This window comes from Tachysurus fulvidraco, chromosome 23 (genome assembly GCF_022655615.1).
Source record: "Tachysurus fulvidraco isolate hzauxx_2018 chromosome 23, HZAU_PFXX_2.0, whole genome shotgun sequence".
Lineage (NCBI taxonomy): Eukaryota > Metazoa > Chordata > Actinopteri > Siluriformes > Bagridae > Tachysurus > Tachysurus fulvidraco.
This window is the reverse complement of record NC_062540.1, coordinates 18,608,146-18,626,701: the sequence shown is the minus strand read 5'-3', so window position 1 is coordinate 18,626,701 and position 18,556 is coordinate 18,608,146. Positions and strand designations below refer to the sequence as shown.

The 18,556-nt window shown below is 41.6% G+C and overlaps 1 protein-coding gene across 4 annotated transcripts in view; it reads left to right on the top strand.

The window, feature by feature from the left end:
• The window catches only part of cpne9 (copine family member IX), a 60,662-nt gene that overhangs the window by 25,699 nt on the left and 16,407 nt on the right, over positions 1–18,556 (top strand). For all 4 annotated transcript variants that reach the window (XM_047807325.1, XM_027159171.2, XM_047807326.1 and 1 more), the window contains one exon: positions 17,238–17,301. In XM_047807325.1, the coding sequence (XP_047663281.1) occupies positions 17,238–17,301 (64 nt within the window). The remainder of the gene's footprint in view (positions 1–17,237; positions 17,302–18,556) is intronic.

Genomic DNA, 18,556 nt, shown 5'->3' with positions numbered 1-18,556 from the left:
CCAGCTTTTCGGTTGTACCACAGCCCCGCCCCAAAATATGCAAAATCAAAAAACTTTTTACAACATGGACATGTGACATATCAAAACAATCAGAACAATGAGGGGAACTTCCTCACTGGTATTCTGATGACGTGACGTGACGTGACGTGACGTGACGTGACGTGACGTGACGTGAAAATAAAACATTTGCACAACATGGGCATGTGATATATCAAAACACTCAGCACAATAAGGGGAATTGCGTCACAGGTTTTCGGATGACGTCACATGCTCCAAATGTTTTGGCATACTTGACTCATCAAAGCCAACATCAAAGAAAGATGGCTAAGATGCAAAGATTTACAAATCTAGTTCCACATCGAGTTGCCAAACGTGTACAGTGTGAAACGACGTGGTGTTAAAACGTCGGAACGGAAAATACGGAAAAATTATTGGAGGTTGAACGGCAAAAGACGCCCGGTCGACTACACGACAAACTGACAAGTGAAGTGTTTTTGAGTGAAAGCATGTGGCAAAGTAGTCATGCGCTGTATTTATCCCTTCGTTGCTGTTGCTATAAATATGCAAATATGCAAATAAGGATTCAAATATGTAAATGAGATGATTAAGACAGGGCTTGTGAACAGTGCGAAACGTCTGATTAGGAACATACTCAGGATTAAATGTATGAGCAGTGTAAAATTTTAAACAAGATTACCCAGTAAAAAAAAATTAGTCCGTGGAATTCTTCTGGAGAGTGTCGTGGAAATGCCCAATCTGCCCAGGACCGTGTCTTCCATTAGCGGGTGAACGCCAACACGATCACGACACTCACGTCACACGACTGCACCCGACTCATTCATTCATTCATTCATTCATTCATTCATTCATTCATTTTCTACCGCTTATCCGAACTTCTCGGGTCACAGGGAGCCTGTGCCTATCTCAGGCGTCATCGGGCATCGAGGCAGGATACACCCTGGACGGAGTGCCAACCCATCACAGGGCACACACACACTCTCATTCACTCACGCACTCACACACTACGGACAATTTTCCAGAGATGCCAATCAACCTACCATGCATGTCTTTGGACCAGAGAGGAAACCGGAGTACCCGGAGGAAACCCCCAAGACACGGGGAGAACATGCAAACTCCACACACACAAGGCGGAGGTGGGAATCAAACCCCCATCTCTGGAGGTGTGAGGCAAACGTGCTAACCACTAAGCCACCCGTGCACTTGACTCATGTTAACGTTAATTAGCACTGGCAGCGTTTGTCTTTTGTTGTCCGTATACCCGCGTACACAGTACAGTACGTTTCGATTCCTTCGTACGTTGTATTTCAGCGTTATTCACTTGCGATATTCTTCTTTCATAAGCAAATAAGGTGATGGGATTTCCCCCTACGCAGTGTACGTGCACTGTGTTCAGTGTTCTATTCACTCTTAAATACATTATCACTTGCATCCTGCTGCCTGAAATGCTAATAACATAAACATTTCTCTTAAGCAAAGATCAACAGTAGTGTAGTACTCGGGTCTGTTCTCCAGTCATCCATCAACTTACAACAAACACCATTACAGTCCATCTACTGTAGTGAAGCCCTTCTGACCTCATGATCAAGATGTCAGCAGCAGATCCTTTAAGTCCTGTACTGTCTGAGGATCAGACTTGTTTGTGCAGCACATCCCACAGACGCTTCATCAGATCTTTATACAGTCGAGTTTGCTTCTGTAACGGACATTCTTTATAAATCTCTATAAGTCTTCAGCATTTTATCGCTTGTATTAAACATTTTAGTCTTTACATTTTTAATATCAGCAGTAAGGTTATACACGCATCTCATCTCTCTCTCTCTGTTTTTTTATATAGTAAGGAATCATAAATGACTCATGTACCGTGTAAGAGAGTCAGAAGTCACTTAGGCTTGATTGCCATTATGTTTGCTCCAAATTGTCAGACTTTTATAGCCTAATTGGCCACATTCTGTTATCACCTGCTGTCTTCTCACACAGCAGGATTCAGTGATTCGGGATATCTCTCTCTCTTTCTCAGGATTTTTCTCTTTCTCTCTCAAGTAGTTCTCCATTTCTCTTTCTCTCTTCTGTATTTTTCTCTTTTTCTCTAACCCTTATTATTATTATTATTATTATTACTTTTATTATTATTATTATTCTTATTATTCTTCTTCTTATTATTATTATTATCAGTACTATCATTATTATTATTTTTTTATTATCATTATTACTATTATCATTACTATCATTATTATTATTATTATTGTTGTTATTATTTTTTTAAATTATCATTATTATTATTATTATTATCATTTTCTATTATTATTATTATTATTACTTTTATTATTATTGGTATTACTATTATTATTATTATTATTATTATTATTATCATTATTATTATCATTGTTGTTATTTATTTTTTTATTATCATTATTATTATTATTATCATTACTATCATTATTATTATTATTATTATTATTATTATTATTATTATTATTATTATTATTATTATTATTAGATGTATAGATTTGTGTTGAAGTATTGAACACGTAAAGCGTGTCCAAAAGAATCAATAAATTAGAGGTAATTATGTCTAAACATGAAACAATTCTCTTCCACTTTGCTATTTAATTATTATGATCATATTACTATTGGAATACTATTTATAATATAATTAAATTGACTGTTTTGATTGTTGACTGTTTAATATTTTTGCCCCATTTCCTGCATGTCTTTCTATCCTGGACAAATGATGCGGATTTTATCGTCAGTCTCGATTTGTATCATTATCATCTCAGTGCCATCTTGCCAAAGTATAACGTAACCCATAACAATCTACATTCATCATGACAATCAACCCAGGTAGCATTCTAGCATAACACACAGTTCCTCTGGCTGAATGTTTTTATCATCATCATCAACATCCGGGGTCCAAAAACAACTCCCTGTGCTCGGAATGTTCACCGGATCAGTTTTATAACTGATTTGCCTGCTTTGTTGAGAAATGTCCACGATGATATAAAGAGTTCCTGATCCTTTAATCGCGCAAAGATATTTATGCTGTCCTTTAATTAAGGATCACAGATTCACCCCAGCATAAGACCAGCTTAAAGAGCTGACTATGATCCAGTTGCCTGCACGGTTGGTTCAGTCATCGCTTCATTAATTCACCTGAGGTCTAGAGGTCTCTGTTGTGTCTCAGAAATGAAGACAACATAAAACCATTAGAAACTCTCAGGCAGTTTTCTCCGTAAGGGCAGGTCAGCAATGGAACACGGTACCGGAAACCATCAGAGAGTCTTTGTCATTTGTTTTCATTCAAAAAGAATGCAAAAAAAAAATGGCTTGTAGAGAGCCAAACCTGTGGGCACTAATTCATTCTGTGTGTATTTATATATTTATAATTATTTTACATGAATTATATTTGCTAACCATAATGTGTTGTACAGTATGTCATTTTCTGCTGTGATTATGTTTAAGGTTGCCCTTTTTACATCTGGCAGGAGGACTGCAGATGAAAATGAGCACTTTTGAGCTAACTCGGGTACATTTACTTTATTGTAATGTTAATTAATGTACATCGTCCTCTTTTAAATAAATAAATAATGAAAGAAAGCAAGAAAGACAAATAGATGTCAGTGAGAGCGATTCACAAGGCTTAAAATTCAAGACGGTTAAAGTCCAAACATCTACACTTTCTTTCAGTGCTCGGTAAAGGTTTGTCTTCTTTAAACTTTACATACTGAACGAGGCATCGACGTAAAGCTTATTTGCTAACATGAAATGCTGTGTAAAGGGGAGCACGTCCGCCTCACACCTTCAGGGTCAGGGGTTCGATTCCCGCCTGCACCTTGTGTGTGTGGAGTTTGCATGTTCTCCTCGTGCCTCGGGGGTTTCCTCCGGGTACTCCGGTTTCCTCCCACGGTCCAAAGACATGCATGGTAGGTTGATTGGCATCTCTGGAAAATAGTGTGTGAGTGTGTGTGTGTGAGTGAATGAGAGTGTGTGTGTGTGAGTGAATGAGAGTGTGTGTGTGTCCTGTGATGGGTTGGCACTCCGTCCAGGGTGTATCCTGCCTCAATGCCCGATGACGCCTGAGATAGCCACAGGCTCCCCGTGACCCGAGAAGTTCGGATAAGCGGCAGAAAATGAATGAAATGCCGTGTATCCCATGTACAGACATTTTTTTATCTTTTATTTTACAGAATAATTCATGTGGAAATATTCATTACTTTTTACTGGTTTTGTTGGTTGGCTGTTTTTCCTCTCCCCATTTGCAAAATGCTTGTAAAGGAGGTACGATGCTTATACCCTTACATTCATGGCAATTCATAGGTCTTCAACAGTTTGACTTTTTAGTGACTAAACCTAGACTTTTCATACATATACAGAAATTCTTCCATTTCCATTAACTCTCTTTCAAAGAGTCCAAAAAGCACAGTTTGTTTCTGTTCTCGTCGTGTCCGTGTTCAATACCGAACGTCTTTGTCACGTCTCACCCCAGAGTGGTGTAAATATGAAGCTCATATGAAAGTAGTTTTTTTACATACTCCACTAGGGCCGATATATTTATATAAAAGTAAAATTAAAAGGAAATCTTGAAATCAAACCCATGAAAATGCTGTGTAAGGTTACCCAAAGAGTTAAAAACCTCTCACACCGAAATTCAAGTGAATTTCTGACTCATTAATTAATATCAGACTTAATATAATTTATTTTGTTTATACGGATTGAAAACAACATTAATTATAACAGACAGATAAAGTGCTGTCTGAAAAGCTTGTATTTTATTGTGACCTTTTATCACAATAAAATGTGTGTGTGTGTGTGTGTGTGAGTGTGTGTGTGTATATATATATATATATATATATATATATATATATATATATACAATGAGGTATTTAGACGAACCTGGCGTATTGGTTTTACATGAGATTAGTCTAAAGTGGAACTGTTCTAACAAAATAATTAAAGATCATGGTGCAAAAATGAGTACAATTTGTAACGAACGGCAATTCACCAGCAGATGAATGTAATCAGTCATCACAGTCGGCCACGGGATCACTGACAATTAACAGCGGTACATAAGGGAGAAAATCCACTCCTATTTAATGCCGACTAAACGGCACGCGGAAAAGAAAGGCCAAGACAAAGACCGCACATAATACGATAGGTCAAGGTTATAATCAAATCTGTAAAGCATTGTTAGTAAGTGTGCATACTGGTGCAAAAGCGATCGCCCCGGCGCCTACGCAAGTTCACGCCTCGACAACAAGTTGCACAATTCAGCTACATCATGTTGACAAAGGCAAACACAACTGGGTTTTTTGTCTCTGATGGGTTTTAAAGTTAAACCTAACAAATCATTTCTAAGGTAAAACAGGGTAAGTGTTTCAGTAGCCAGACCTCTCAGTGACCGCTGAACAGATCTCTCAACCCGATAGAACACTTTCTGTAAAGACGAGTCGAACGTCATTCTCCGTCCAGCATCCAGATAGATAAGAAAACCTCCACCATGCTTCTCTGCCTGCAGACGCTCATTATTGAACCGCTCTCCGGCTCTTTGGCAAACAAACCACCTCCTGCTACAGCCAGATATTTCACATTTTGACTCATCAGTCCAGAGCACCTGCTCCTTTTTTTTTGCCCCCCCGAGTCCTATGTTTTTGTACATAATTGAGTCACTTAGCCTTGTTTCCACGTCAGAGGTGTGGCTTTTTGGCTGCAATTCTCCCATGAAGACCACTTCTGGCCAGACTTGTCTGTACCTGGGTCCAACCGGTTTCTGCCAGTTCTTTGCTTGATGTCACCGCTAGACATCCTCCCATGTGTCGTCGAAGCGGACGAGACGATTTCATCCGCTGCACCTAGTTTCCTTGCAGTAGAACTACTTTGTGTCTTGTTGCTGTTCTCTTTCTTGCCGTGGTGTAGGACCTGTGACATGAAACTGTTTTGGACAATTATTATTATTATTATTTATTTATTTTTTACCAGAGTTCAGCTGTTTCTCACCCAGTTTTAAGCCCCTACATGGCTGTTTCAGTTTCAGTTGATGACTGCTTAGCAGAGATGGGGGACTCGAGTCATGTGACTCGACTCGAGTCAGACTTAAGTCGCAAATTTGAGACTTGTGACTTGCTTGACAGATATTTAAAAAAGACTCGACTCTGACTTGCCATTCATGACTTGAGACTTACTTGCGACTCGAGTTAAATGATTCAGAGATGGGGGACTCGAATTGACTCGAGTCAGACTCAAGTCGCAAATTTGAGACTTGAGAATCGCTTGACAAATATTTAAAAAAGACTCGACTGGACTCTGACTTGCCATTCATGACTTGAGACTTACTTGCGACTCGAGTTAAATGATTCAGAGATGGGGGACTCAAATTGACTCGAGTCAGACTCGAGTGGCAAATTTGAGACTTGAGAATCGCTTGACAAATATTTAAAAAAGACTCGACTGGACTCTGACTTGCCATTCATGACTTGAGACTAACTTACGACTCGAGTTAAATGATTCAGAGATGGGGGACTAGAATTGACTCGAGTCAGACTCGAGTCGCAAATTTGATACTTTAGACTTGCTTGAAAATATTTTAAAAAAGACTCGACTTGACTTTGACACGTGTGACTTACTCCCACGTCTGGTGCTTAGTATAATTATTTAAATCATACACCTGACCTTTTTTTTATTCCCACATACGTGTGTAAAGCTATATTGCTTCCCTTTTGTAACATTCTTAAATAATTATTACTTCTTCTTCTTCTTCTTCTTCTTCTTCTTCTTCTTCTTCTTCTTCTTCTTCTTCTTCTTCTGACTAATCCCTGTTCGGGGTCCCTACAGCGGATCACGTATTCCGAATATTAGATTTAGCACAGGTTTTGTGCCGAATGCCTTCTTGACGCAACCCTCTCATTTTTTCCCGGGCTCAGGACCGACACAGAGAACTGTGGCTGGGTTATCAAAACTGTGGCGGGATCCAGCCGCCGGACCACCGGGAGTAAATAATTATTAGTTAGACTTGGTAAAAGGAAACATGTGACATCATTAGAGCCATTTATTCTATACAGAAAAACCAGGTCTTTTATTATGTGCATTTTGCTCAGTCTTGTTATTCATTCATTCATTTTCTACCACTTATCCGAACTTCTCCTGTGCCTATCTCAGGCGTCATCGGGCATCTAGGCAGGATACACCCTGGACGGAGTGCCAACCCATCACAGGGCACACACACACTCTCATTCACTCACACACACACACACACACACACACACACACACACTATGGACATTTTTCCAGAGATGCCAATCAACCTACCATGCATGTGTTTGGACCAGGGGAGGAAACCGGAGTACCCAGAGGAAACCCCCGAGGCACGTGGAGAACATGCAAACTCCACACACACAAGGCAGAGGCAGGAATCGAACCCCAACCCTGGAGGTGTGAGGCGAACGTGCTAACCACTATGATTATGATTTCTTTTATTTGCAGCTTGAACCAAGAGTAATTACTGAGTGACTTATGCGTTTGCCCGCCAGCTCGCTTCATACTTGCAATGACTCTTGCAATGATTTATTTATTTATTTTTGCTAAGAGCGAAAGAACATTCAGATCCCAGAGCACAGAATACAGAACAGCTTGTAAATTACATCCCTGAAAACACGCGTGAGAAATCGTGGCGTCGGATCAAGTCGGAGTCTGAGCTTTTTTTTGTCCTGTAACGTTTTAAAGTGCTGCTAATTCAAATTTTAATTCAAAGAAGGTCGTAATGTTACGTAAGGATCCAGTTCAGGTGAAAATGTCATATTATAATGTCATGCAGTTCAGAGACTCTTATCTGTCTTCTTTTTATTCTCCTTTGCATTCCTGAAAGCCATTGTTAGGAATTTATTCAAAAGAAATAACACACACACACACACACACGTCCATACACACACATGTCCATACACACACACGTCCACACACACACACGTCCATACACACACACACACACACGTCCATACACACACACGTCCATACACACACACACACGTCCATACACACACACACACGTCCATACACACACACACACACGTCCATACACACACATGTCCATACACACACACACACACACACACACACGTCCATACACACACACACACACGTCCATACACACACATGTCCATACACACACACACACACACACACACACGTCCATACACACACACACATACACATCCATACACACACACACACGTCCATACACACACACACACACACACACACACACACACACACACAAGTCCATACACACACAGACACGTCCATACACACACACGCGTCCATACACACACACACGTCCATACACACACACGCACGTCCATACACACACACGTCCATACTGTACACACACACACACATCCATACACATACACACACACATCCATATACACACACACACACACACACACGTCCATACACACACACACACATGTCCATACACACACACACACACACACACACACGTCCATACTGTACACACACACACACACACACACACACACACACACACGTCCATAACCCTTGTATGGTGTTGGGGTCTGTGGGACCCATATTCATAAACATCAATAGTTTTGAAAAACTTTGCTTCCTTGTAAATTTGTTGATTTTTTCCCACTCATAACTTATTAGTTGATTAGATTTGATTTTCATTTTAAAAAATGTGATGTAATAAAGGTAAAGGGCAAATATGAACCCTATATGCTGTTTATATCGCTTGTAATTGGGATGAAGTAAGTAAACATCTGTAGAGTATTTTAACATGAAATATTTTATTGTGTTGAATTAAAAACCTAAAAATGCAGCAGGTCACCAGACCCACCAACACCGGCTGAGTAACAAAAATACAAACACCATACAAGGGCTAAACACACACACGTCCATACACACACATATATCAGTGTACCAGATTCATTAATACATCTGGCCGGAGCTGTTTCTTCTCCATTCCCGTCAGATACACACTGCTTCCAGTGTGTACGCTTGCAGTTTATTAGTCACACCTACTCTGTAACCATTAGCCATTTCACAGGCTCATCTATCATCCAGCCACACTGTAGGACCACCGATAACCAGATGTTAGTCAGTGATGGTGGGAGGATGAGAAATAGCAGCAGATGTGCTGCGCTCCTTATTTGTACGATCATACTCGACCTATGAAAGGTGCTCTTAATAAAACTAAAAACTTTTTAAACTTGTTAGTAGAAACAGGTTTAATTTGTCCTCATTACATTTCATACGCATTTGCTGTACGCACTCTTTTGTACGCTTTGGGAAACTTTTATTCAATTCAATTCAATTCAATTCAAGTTTATTTGTATAGCGCAGTGGTCGGCAACCCGCGGCTCCGGAGCCACAAGTGGCTCTTTCATCCCTCTGCTGCGGCTCCCTGTAGATTTGGAAAATAAATATTTAATTTGAATTTTTTATTTTTGTTAGTTAGTTTTTAAAAAAAAATTGTTTTTATTTTAAAAAAGGGTTTAATTATTTTTTTTTTTTGGTTGCTCAAAATATGCGTCATAACTGCCGACTTGCGAAATCTGACACACAGAAGCAGGCGCATTTTTGCTTTGCTGCAGCCGGCAAGTTAAATTTTTTTTATGTCATGCATGGCTGTCAAGTGCCACACATTGGGAGTGACAGTCACGCATTTCGGTCTTTTCTCACGCTCTCCCGCCGCACATCGTATTCTCACGCAGAAAAACTTTTTGACTATTTATCATATATGCCACAGCGCCCAAAATGTATCAGTCCGCACCGCTGTCTCTATGGAACTGGGCAGGAATCAAGCGCGTCTCAGTTCTTAGTCGAACCTGACACTTATTAGCCAATCAAAAAAGAGGCTACACACTAGCCAATCAGAAAATAGCACTATCTGGGAAAGATTTAATGCAACATCCAGTGAAAAAAAGCGAGGGGTTGGAGAGGTCATGCTTGCCTGTCTTCAAAACTTTAGAGCCCTGGTCATAAATACGAAGGACTCAATTATATATTAAACATTTTATTTGAAAGTAACCTTCAACCCAGCGTCTTTTTTCTTCAGTTTAGTTCAAACTGTTCAAAATATTTTTGTTTGCCAGCAGAAATAAAATTGCGTTTACTCGGTAGCAGTTCATTGATTTCATAAATGCAACACACTACAGTTTTTTCTGTACTTTCCATAAAGGTAAAAAACGATATATGCAGCGTTATCTTCATTTTAGATGTCAAGAATTTTGTGGCTCCCTGTGGTATTTTTTCTGTGGGAAACGGGTCCAAATGGCTCTTTGAGTGTTTAAGGTTGCCGACCCCTGGTATAGCGCTTTTTACAATGGGCTTTGTCTCAAAGCAGCTTTACAGAACATGAACATAGAACAGAAGTTAAACATAAGGAGAAAAAATTTATATAGTAAAAAATTAAGATATATATAAAGTTCACAGTGTGTATGTATGTATTTATTTATTTATCCCCAATGAGCAAGTCTGAGGTGACTCAGGCAGCAGAGGCAAGGAAAAACTCCCATAAATTGCTCCCATAAAAAGGAAGAAACCTTGAGAGGAACCGGGCTCAAAGGGGAACCTCATCCTTATATGGGTGGAACTGGGGGTGTGATTACAAATATACAGTCAAACAAGTGTTGAATTGGTGTAAAGATCACATGGAGTTCAGATCTCCTCTTGGTATCATAGTCAAACCGGAGCTGGTAGATCTGTAGATGTCTCAGGATTCTCACAGAGTCAGCCTCATCTCAGTGGAGGTCCAAAATCTTCATTGCACAAGATTCATTTTAGTGTCAGGTTGTTCAGAGATCATTTCAGAAAGACAATGACCGAGATTTCATCAGTGTCACGTTCAGGAACGCGCTTCGATTCGTCCCTCTATCGTGTATCCGCCAAGAGGGAAAGAACAGGAGCTTAATTTTTCTCTGGATTGGAAACGAGCCAGTAAATAACGGCCCACGGAGCCATCTCCAAAATCTGTTTTTGTTTACAGCTCGGACATCTGATCCTCCGACCTTGTGGTAATGGAATTGATGCAGGTTTCTACTGGATGTGTGCCACAGCTCATAGCACAACTTTCAAAAGGCATTTGTGTTATTAAGTATTATTGTTGTGGATGTCTCCTTGGTCCTGAAGACTTTCCTGCAGAGAAAAAAACAACAACTCCTGACTCCTGTTACAAAGTGATCAAGTGTTACTTCACCGTATCTCCGACATCCTAACTTTTTATACGTTTTTCTCTGTTCATCATTAGGATTAAATTAAAGACGAAGCATCCGCCGTACGCCACGGAGACGTCTCCGCGAACGAGCTGTTACCAAAAAAACGCTAAAGTTAGAACGAGGGTTTTATTACAGCTGACACTATCGTCAGAGCTGCTGGTCTAGAAAACATATCGATGAAGCGACTGACTGCGGCGATTACTGTATATCGGAAATGTTTTGCACGCGTTAATACTTTGTTTGCAGGTCATTTTTTTTGTTGTGTGAATTTAAGGGCCTTTTTTTACACCCGGTCACTTCATGTGTTGTCTCTGATCCGATAGCTATCTGATTTGTTAAAACTGTTCCATTTACATCCGGCCACATAAATGCGTCTCGGCGAATCCGATAACGATCCGATCTTTCTACTCCCGCCCAATATGCAAATATATTTTACCTCATTTCCGGGGTAATTGAAACGGAACACACTTTGGTGTATGCAGTTTTCAGAACACGATCAAAAAGAAGACAAAAAAACTCGTTACGACGGTTATGCAACAAAAAACAGCGTTTACTGTTAGCTGCGTTTTCGCCGGCGACAGCGGTGCGTTTTAAGACCCGACGAAACGCCTGGGTGAAAGATCACCTGCGAGTGACGTAATTCCGTTTGGGAGGAGTATAGCGCCGACGTATGTGGCTTGAACAATCACATTCATTTACACCTGTCCAGTTTCATCTGAAACGCGTCCCAGACCACCTCCTGAAGGGGTTTGTACCATCGGATATATCCGTCTCGAAAACATTTCAGAGGGCATTTAGACCTGGTCTTTTTACACCCGGTCGCTTCATGTGTTGTCTCTGATCCGATAGCTATCTGATTAGTTAAAACTGTTCCATTTACATCAGGCCACATAAATGCGTCTCGGCGAATCGGATATCGATCCGATCTTCTTACTCCCCCCCAATATGCAAATATATTTTACCTAATTTCCGGGGTAACTGAAATGGAACACGTGTTGGTGTATACCAGGGGTCGCAACCTTAAACACTCAAAGAGCCATTTGGACCCGTTTCCCACAGAAAAAATACCACAGGGAGCCACAAAATTCTTGACATCTAAAATGAAGATAACGCTGCATATATCGTTTTTTACCTTTATGGAAAGTACAGAAAAAACTGTAGTGTGTTGCATTTATGAAATCAATGAACTGCTACCGAGTAAACGCAATTTTATTTCTGCTGGCAAACAAAAATATTTTGAACAGTTTGAACTAAACTGAAGAAAAAAGACGCTGGGTTGAAGGTTACTTTCAAATAAAATGTTTAATATATAATTGAGTCCTTCGTATTCATGACCAGGGCTCTAAAGTTTTGAAGACAGGCAAGCGTGACATCTCCAACCCCTCGCTCTTTTTCACTGGATGTTGCATTAAATCTTTCCCAGATAGTGCTATTTTCTGATTGGCTAGTGTGTAGCCTCTTTTTTGATTGGCTAATAAGTGTCAGGTTCGACTAAGAACTGAGACGCGCTTGATTCCTGCCCGGTTCCATAGAGACAGCGGTGCGGACTGATACATTTTGGGCGCTGTGGCTTATATGATAAATAGTCAAAAAGTTTTTCTGCGTGAGAATACGATGTGCGGCGGGAGAGCGTGAGAAAAGACCGAAATGCGTGACTGTCACTCCCAATGTGTGGCACTTGACAGCCATGCATGACATAAAAAAAATTTAACTTGCCGGCTGCAGCAAAGCAAAAATGCGCCTGCTTCTGTGTGTCAGATTTCGCAAGTCGGCAGTTATGACGCATATTTTGAGCGACCAAAAAAAAAAAAAAAATTAAACACGGTTTATTTTAATGTTACAAGAGCATCATGATCTTAGAATTTAAACTTAATTTTTTTTTTTAAACTAACTAACAAAAATAAAAAAAATCAAATGAGACGCCTGGGTGAAAGATCAGAGCCAGCACTGGTGGGAAAACAGATTTGTTTCTGGCACGATGTGAGTCACCTGCGAGTGACGTACTTCCGTTTGGGAGGAGTATAGCGCTGACGTATGTGGCTTGAACAACCACATGCATTTACACCTGTCCAGTTTAATCTGAAATGCATCCCAGACCACCTCCTGAAGGGGTTTGAGCGATCGGATTTATATCCGTCTCGAAAACGTTTCGGAGGGCATTTAGACCTGGTGTTTTTACCATCGGATAGCTGTCTGATCACAGAAAAGGCATGAAGTGACCAGGTGTAAAAAGCCCTGACATTTTCTATGTTGACGTTTATTTAACGGCCGATCCTGATGTGGGTTCGGAAGGAAGTCTAGCACGCTCCATGAGTGTCATCACAGCAAACCAGGGCCTGTATTTCTAAAAATTCTCAGTGTAAAGAGTTTCTCCTAGCGAGGAAATTCGAAGGGAATTCTTAGAAATGTTGGTGTTTCCCCTTAAGATTAAAGAGAAGATCCGAGTACAGATTAAAGTTCTTAATATATATATATTCTGCCGCTGTGTCATTTAAAGATACTCTAACATCTCTGACACAGCGCTGAAATGCCATGGGGCAGAAATGATCTAATTTGTCTCTATGACATTTCTGCTCTGTGTCTGAGATGTTGACATTTACATTTACGTTACATTTATTACACATTTATAACATACAGATGTTAGATCATCTCTAATACGATCGGCAACGTGATCCCTACACGACATAGTCTCACATATCAACACAGAGACAAAGCGAAGGTTTATAACAGACCAGATTTTAAAAGCGCTCCTATTTTTGATCCGACAACCAATCACAGTCTTCACGAGAATGTGTCGCCTAGTAACAGGGTTAAGCCCCGCCCCTTCCCTAAGTTAAAAGTTGTCGTATTTTCCTTGCTCAGAGTTGCTCTGAGACCCGACGTCCTGAATCACATCTAAATTAGCAGCTCTCTGAGATCGTTCTTAGATCTTTACGAACATGAGCCCAGCTCTTTTGGGGTCTCGTTCACGAGTGAGGGAAGGATGGAGCGGGAGATCGTCAGGCGGATTGGTGTATCTTCTGCGGTGATGCGGTAGATATACCGATCTGTTGTGGTGAAGAAAGAGCTGAGCTGCAAGGCAAAGCTCTTTATTTACCAGTCGATCTATGTTCCTACCCTCACCTATGGTCATGAGCTTTGGGTCATGACCGAAAGGACGAGATCCCGGATACAGGCGGCCGAAATGAGTTTCCTCCGCAGGGTGGCTGGGCGCTCCCTTAGAGATAGGTTGAGGAGCTCGGTCACTCGGGAGGAGCTCAGAGTAGAGAGGGGTCAGCTGGGGTGGCTCGGGCATCTGTTCCGGATGCCTCCTGGACGCGTCCCTGGGGAGGTGTTCCGGGCATGTCCAACCAGGAGGAGGCCCAGGGGAAGACCTAGGACACGCTGGAGGGACTATGTCTCCCGGCTGGCCTGGGAACGCCTCGGTATTCCCCCGGAAGAGCTGGAGGAAGTGTCTGGGGAGAGGGAAGTCTGGGCGTCCCTGCTTAGACTGCTGCCCCCGTGACCCGGCCCTGAATAAGCGGTAGAAGATGGATGGATGGATGGATGGAGCCCAGCTCTTTTCAGAACGGATACACATTCAGCCCAGAAAAGTACTGAGCGTTTCAGCTGCCTCACTACTCCTGCGCTCAGACACATGCTCTCACTGCTTATTTCTCATCCCGTTCTCCAGTCATAGCGGAATAGTTTATCATATTATTATTGAGAGGAATCCCCCCCCCCCCGCTTACGTCTGTATAATTAGTCGTGACCTTAACTGTAACATGCGAACGTAAAACAGTAACATAAAGGATCGTATTAATTAAAATAATAATTAAAAAAGAATGTATGTCCCTGACATTTAAATGGCATTTTATTTCATGCCACTTTAGTGCGATTGGTTTGAGGCTTGATTCAGTCTCTTCTGTTAAATTATATAATGCGCAGTGTTATGGTTAGCGTAATGGGAATGGCTTTGCTTTAGGGTCTGATTCCTCTCAAATTTTCTGGATGTTTTTTTTACATCAACTTCTGTCTTGTCTGGCTTGATCATTAGAGATAGATTTAAATCTGAAATGTATTATTTATATCCTGAATGTATATATTAATGTCAGGCTGCTTTGTGGCAAGGGGGGCACGGTGGCTTAGTGGTTAGCACGTTCGCCTCACACCTCCAGGGTTGGCGGTTGTTCGATTCCCGCCTCCGCCTTGTGTGTGTGGAGTTTGCATGTTCTCCCCGTGCCTCGGGGGTTTCCTCCGGGTACTCCGGTTTCCTCCCCCGGTCCAAAGACATGCATGGTAGGTTGATTGGCATCTCTGGAAAATTGTCCGTAGTGTGTGAGTGTGTGAGTGAATGAGAGAGTGTGTGTGCCCTGTGATGGGTTGGTACTTTGTCCAGGGTGTATCCTGCCTCGATGCCCGATGACGCCTGAGATAGACACATGCTCCTCGTGACCAGAGAAGTTCGGATAAGCGGTAGAAAATGAATGAATGAATGAATGAATGAATGAATGCTTTGTGACAGTGTAAGGATCACAATTAAAACGATGTCCACGTGCAACTTTCCTGAATAAAGATACACACTAAAGGTACGAATAAAAGTACCGTCTCAGCAACAACCCTAAACACACATCGGCCCCGTCGTTATTTCTGAGACATTTTAATGCATCCTGCTTGTTAACCTTCCTTAAATGTTAAATTAAAAACCCCTGTAAGTCAATAATTCAGTAAATCTCTATGTTCTGTGAGCATGCTGTGTCTAAGCATCTGGCTTAGTGCATCCATCCTACCTGCATGTTCGTGTCTGACTCATGCCCCAGGAGGAGGCAGATGAGGGAAGGCTTGGGGAAGGGGGGGGGGTTCTGTCTGCCTGAGGGACGCCTTTCAAAATCATAATCATATTTGACATCCGAGAGCTGAATCGGTGCCCTGCTAGGGAGCTGCGAGTGCTGTGTATGAACGTGTGTATAGTTATGTGTTCATTTGTCACTGTAGGTTTTATGGTACAGTGTATAAAAGATGTTCAAATTATTTTAACCTTTTAATAACACAAGCGGGGGGGCACGGTGGCTTAGTGGTTAGCATGTTCACCTCACACCTCCAGGGTTGGGGTTCGATTCCTGCCTCTGCCTTGTGTGTGTGGAGTTTGCATGTTCTCCCCGTGCCTCGGGGGTTTCCTCCGGGTACTCCGGTTTCCTCCCCCGGTCCAAAGACATGCATGGTAGGTTGATTGGCATCTCTGGAAAATTGTCCGTAGTGTGTGAGTGTGTGAGTGAATGAGAGTGTGTGTGTGCCCTGTGATGGGTTGGCACTCCGTCCAGGGTGTATCCTGCCTCGATGCCCGATGACGCCTGAGATCCCCGTGACCCGAGAAGTTAGGATAAGCGGTAGAAAATGAATGAATGAATGAATGAATGAATGAATAAAACAAGCGATTTCTCTCTTCTTTTTTTTTTTACATTTAATCTACATTTGCTGTAACAGAAGTTAGTTCGGGTCACGTTCCTTCACCTGCCTCTCTTTTTTTTTCCGTCCCAAACAACTTCCCCTACAGTTAAAAATGCTAACTAAACATACTGTATCAGAAGAAGTAGATCAGATAAGAGAATTCACCACTGCTGTATAATTTGAGACGATTTCACATAACTACACCATGTTTTAAACCCTGCGATCACTTCTCGCTTGTTTTTTTCCCCCCTCATGACCTCCTTTTTTCCTTTTCACCATCCTCCTCTTTTTTTCTCACCACCAAATGCCTCCATGTCTGTTATCTCCTCTACTGAAGAAAAAGCTCCCATATTTCTGACAGAAGCTGTCAGCTTGTACCACAAATAAAGCACAAAGAAAGCTCCTCTTGCAGAAAAATACTGTAGACGTTATTTTATTTCTCCCACCGCACTCTTGTACAAGCCTACACTGCCTTGTCTTCCCAAAGGCTCCATTTAACTCTTGACACTGACTCATGCTCGCTATTTTCTAAGAAAAATTACATTTGCTTTCTTTTCTTTCCTCCAGGGGTATTCCAGGCAAAAAATGCGGGAACATCGTATTTACAGCAGAAGAGCTCAGCAATTGCAGGGTCAGTGTTATACAAACACACACACACACACACACACACACACACACACACACACACACACACACACACACACACACACACACACACACACACACACACACACACACACACACACACATATACACACACATACGTTATTCCATCGCATTTGAAACACCAGATTTCCATTTTCACGTGTTTTTTTTTTTGTTGTTTTTTTTCAACCTATACTGTATATGATGGCATCTCTCAGTGGACAACGAAGTCATTTAGGGTGAGCAGTGAAAGTGTAAATTAAACACCGAGACGCTTTTCCTCACAAACAGAAGCAACGCGTTTCCCATTTCCACTCTAACGAATACATTTCTCACAGTAAGTGCACAGTGTCACTATTACCTCGTACAATCGACACTGACAGCAGCTCTAACCGGCAGGAGGTTCGTTTTTCAGCTTCAAATAACTCCACTGTCGAAATCATTCCGAGTGACGCTCCTTGTTCCGTCTTTGTAAAGACACGCACCGTCTGCAGAAATCCGTATACAGCCCACTCCAGAATTATTGGCACTGTTTAAGAGAATACTATAAGCTACTATCTAGAGAATTTTTAATGTTTTAAGCTTAACCCTGTAACAGGTTCTCGGGAATCTATCCAGCATCTTATTTGGAATGGATTTAGATGTTCAGGTATCTTCTTCTTCTTCTTCTTCTTCTTCTTCTTCTTCTTCTTCTTCTTCTTCTTTCGGCTTTTCCCTTCAGGGGTCGCCGCAGCGAATCATCTCTCTCCACCTATCCCTATCTTCTGCATCCTCAACACTTGCACCCACTAGCTTCATATCCTCATTAATTACATCCATGTACAGTACCTCCTCTTTGGCCTTCCTCTTTGCCTCCTGCCTGGCAGCTCCATGTCCAACATTCTCCTACCAATATACTCACTACCAATACCTCCTCTGAACATGTCCAAACCATCTTAATCTGGCCTCCCTAACTTTGTCCCCCAAACGTCCAACATGGGCTGTCCCTCTGATGTCCTCGTTCCTAATCCTGACCAATCTTGTCACTCCCAAAGAGAACCTCAACATCTTCAGCTCGGCTACCTATAGCTCAGACTCCTGTCACTTCTTCAGTGACACTGTCTCTAAACCATACAGCATGGCTGGTCTCACCACTGTCCTGTACACCTTAACCTTGATTCTCGCTGATCGATGGAATATCCGCAACCAACGTTGACAGGTTCCAGAAAAAATTCCCAACCCAACCTTGATCTCTAAACAGA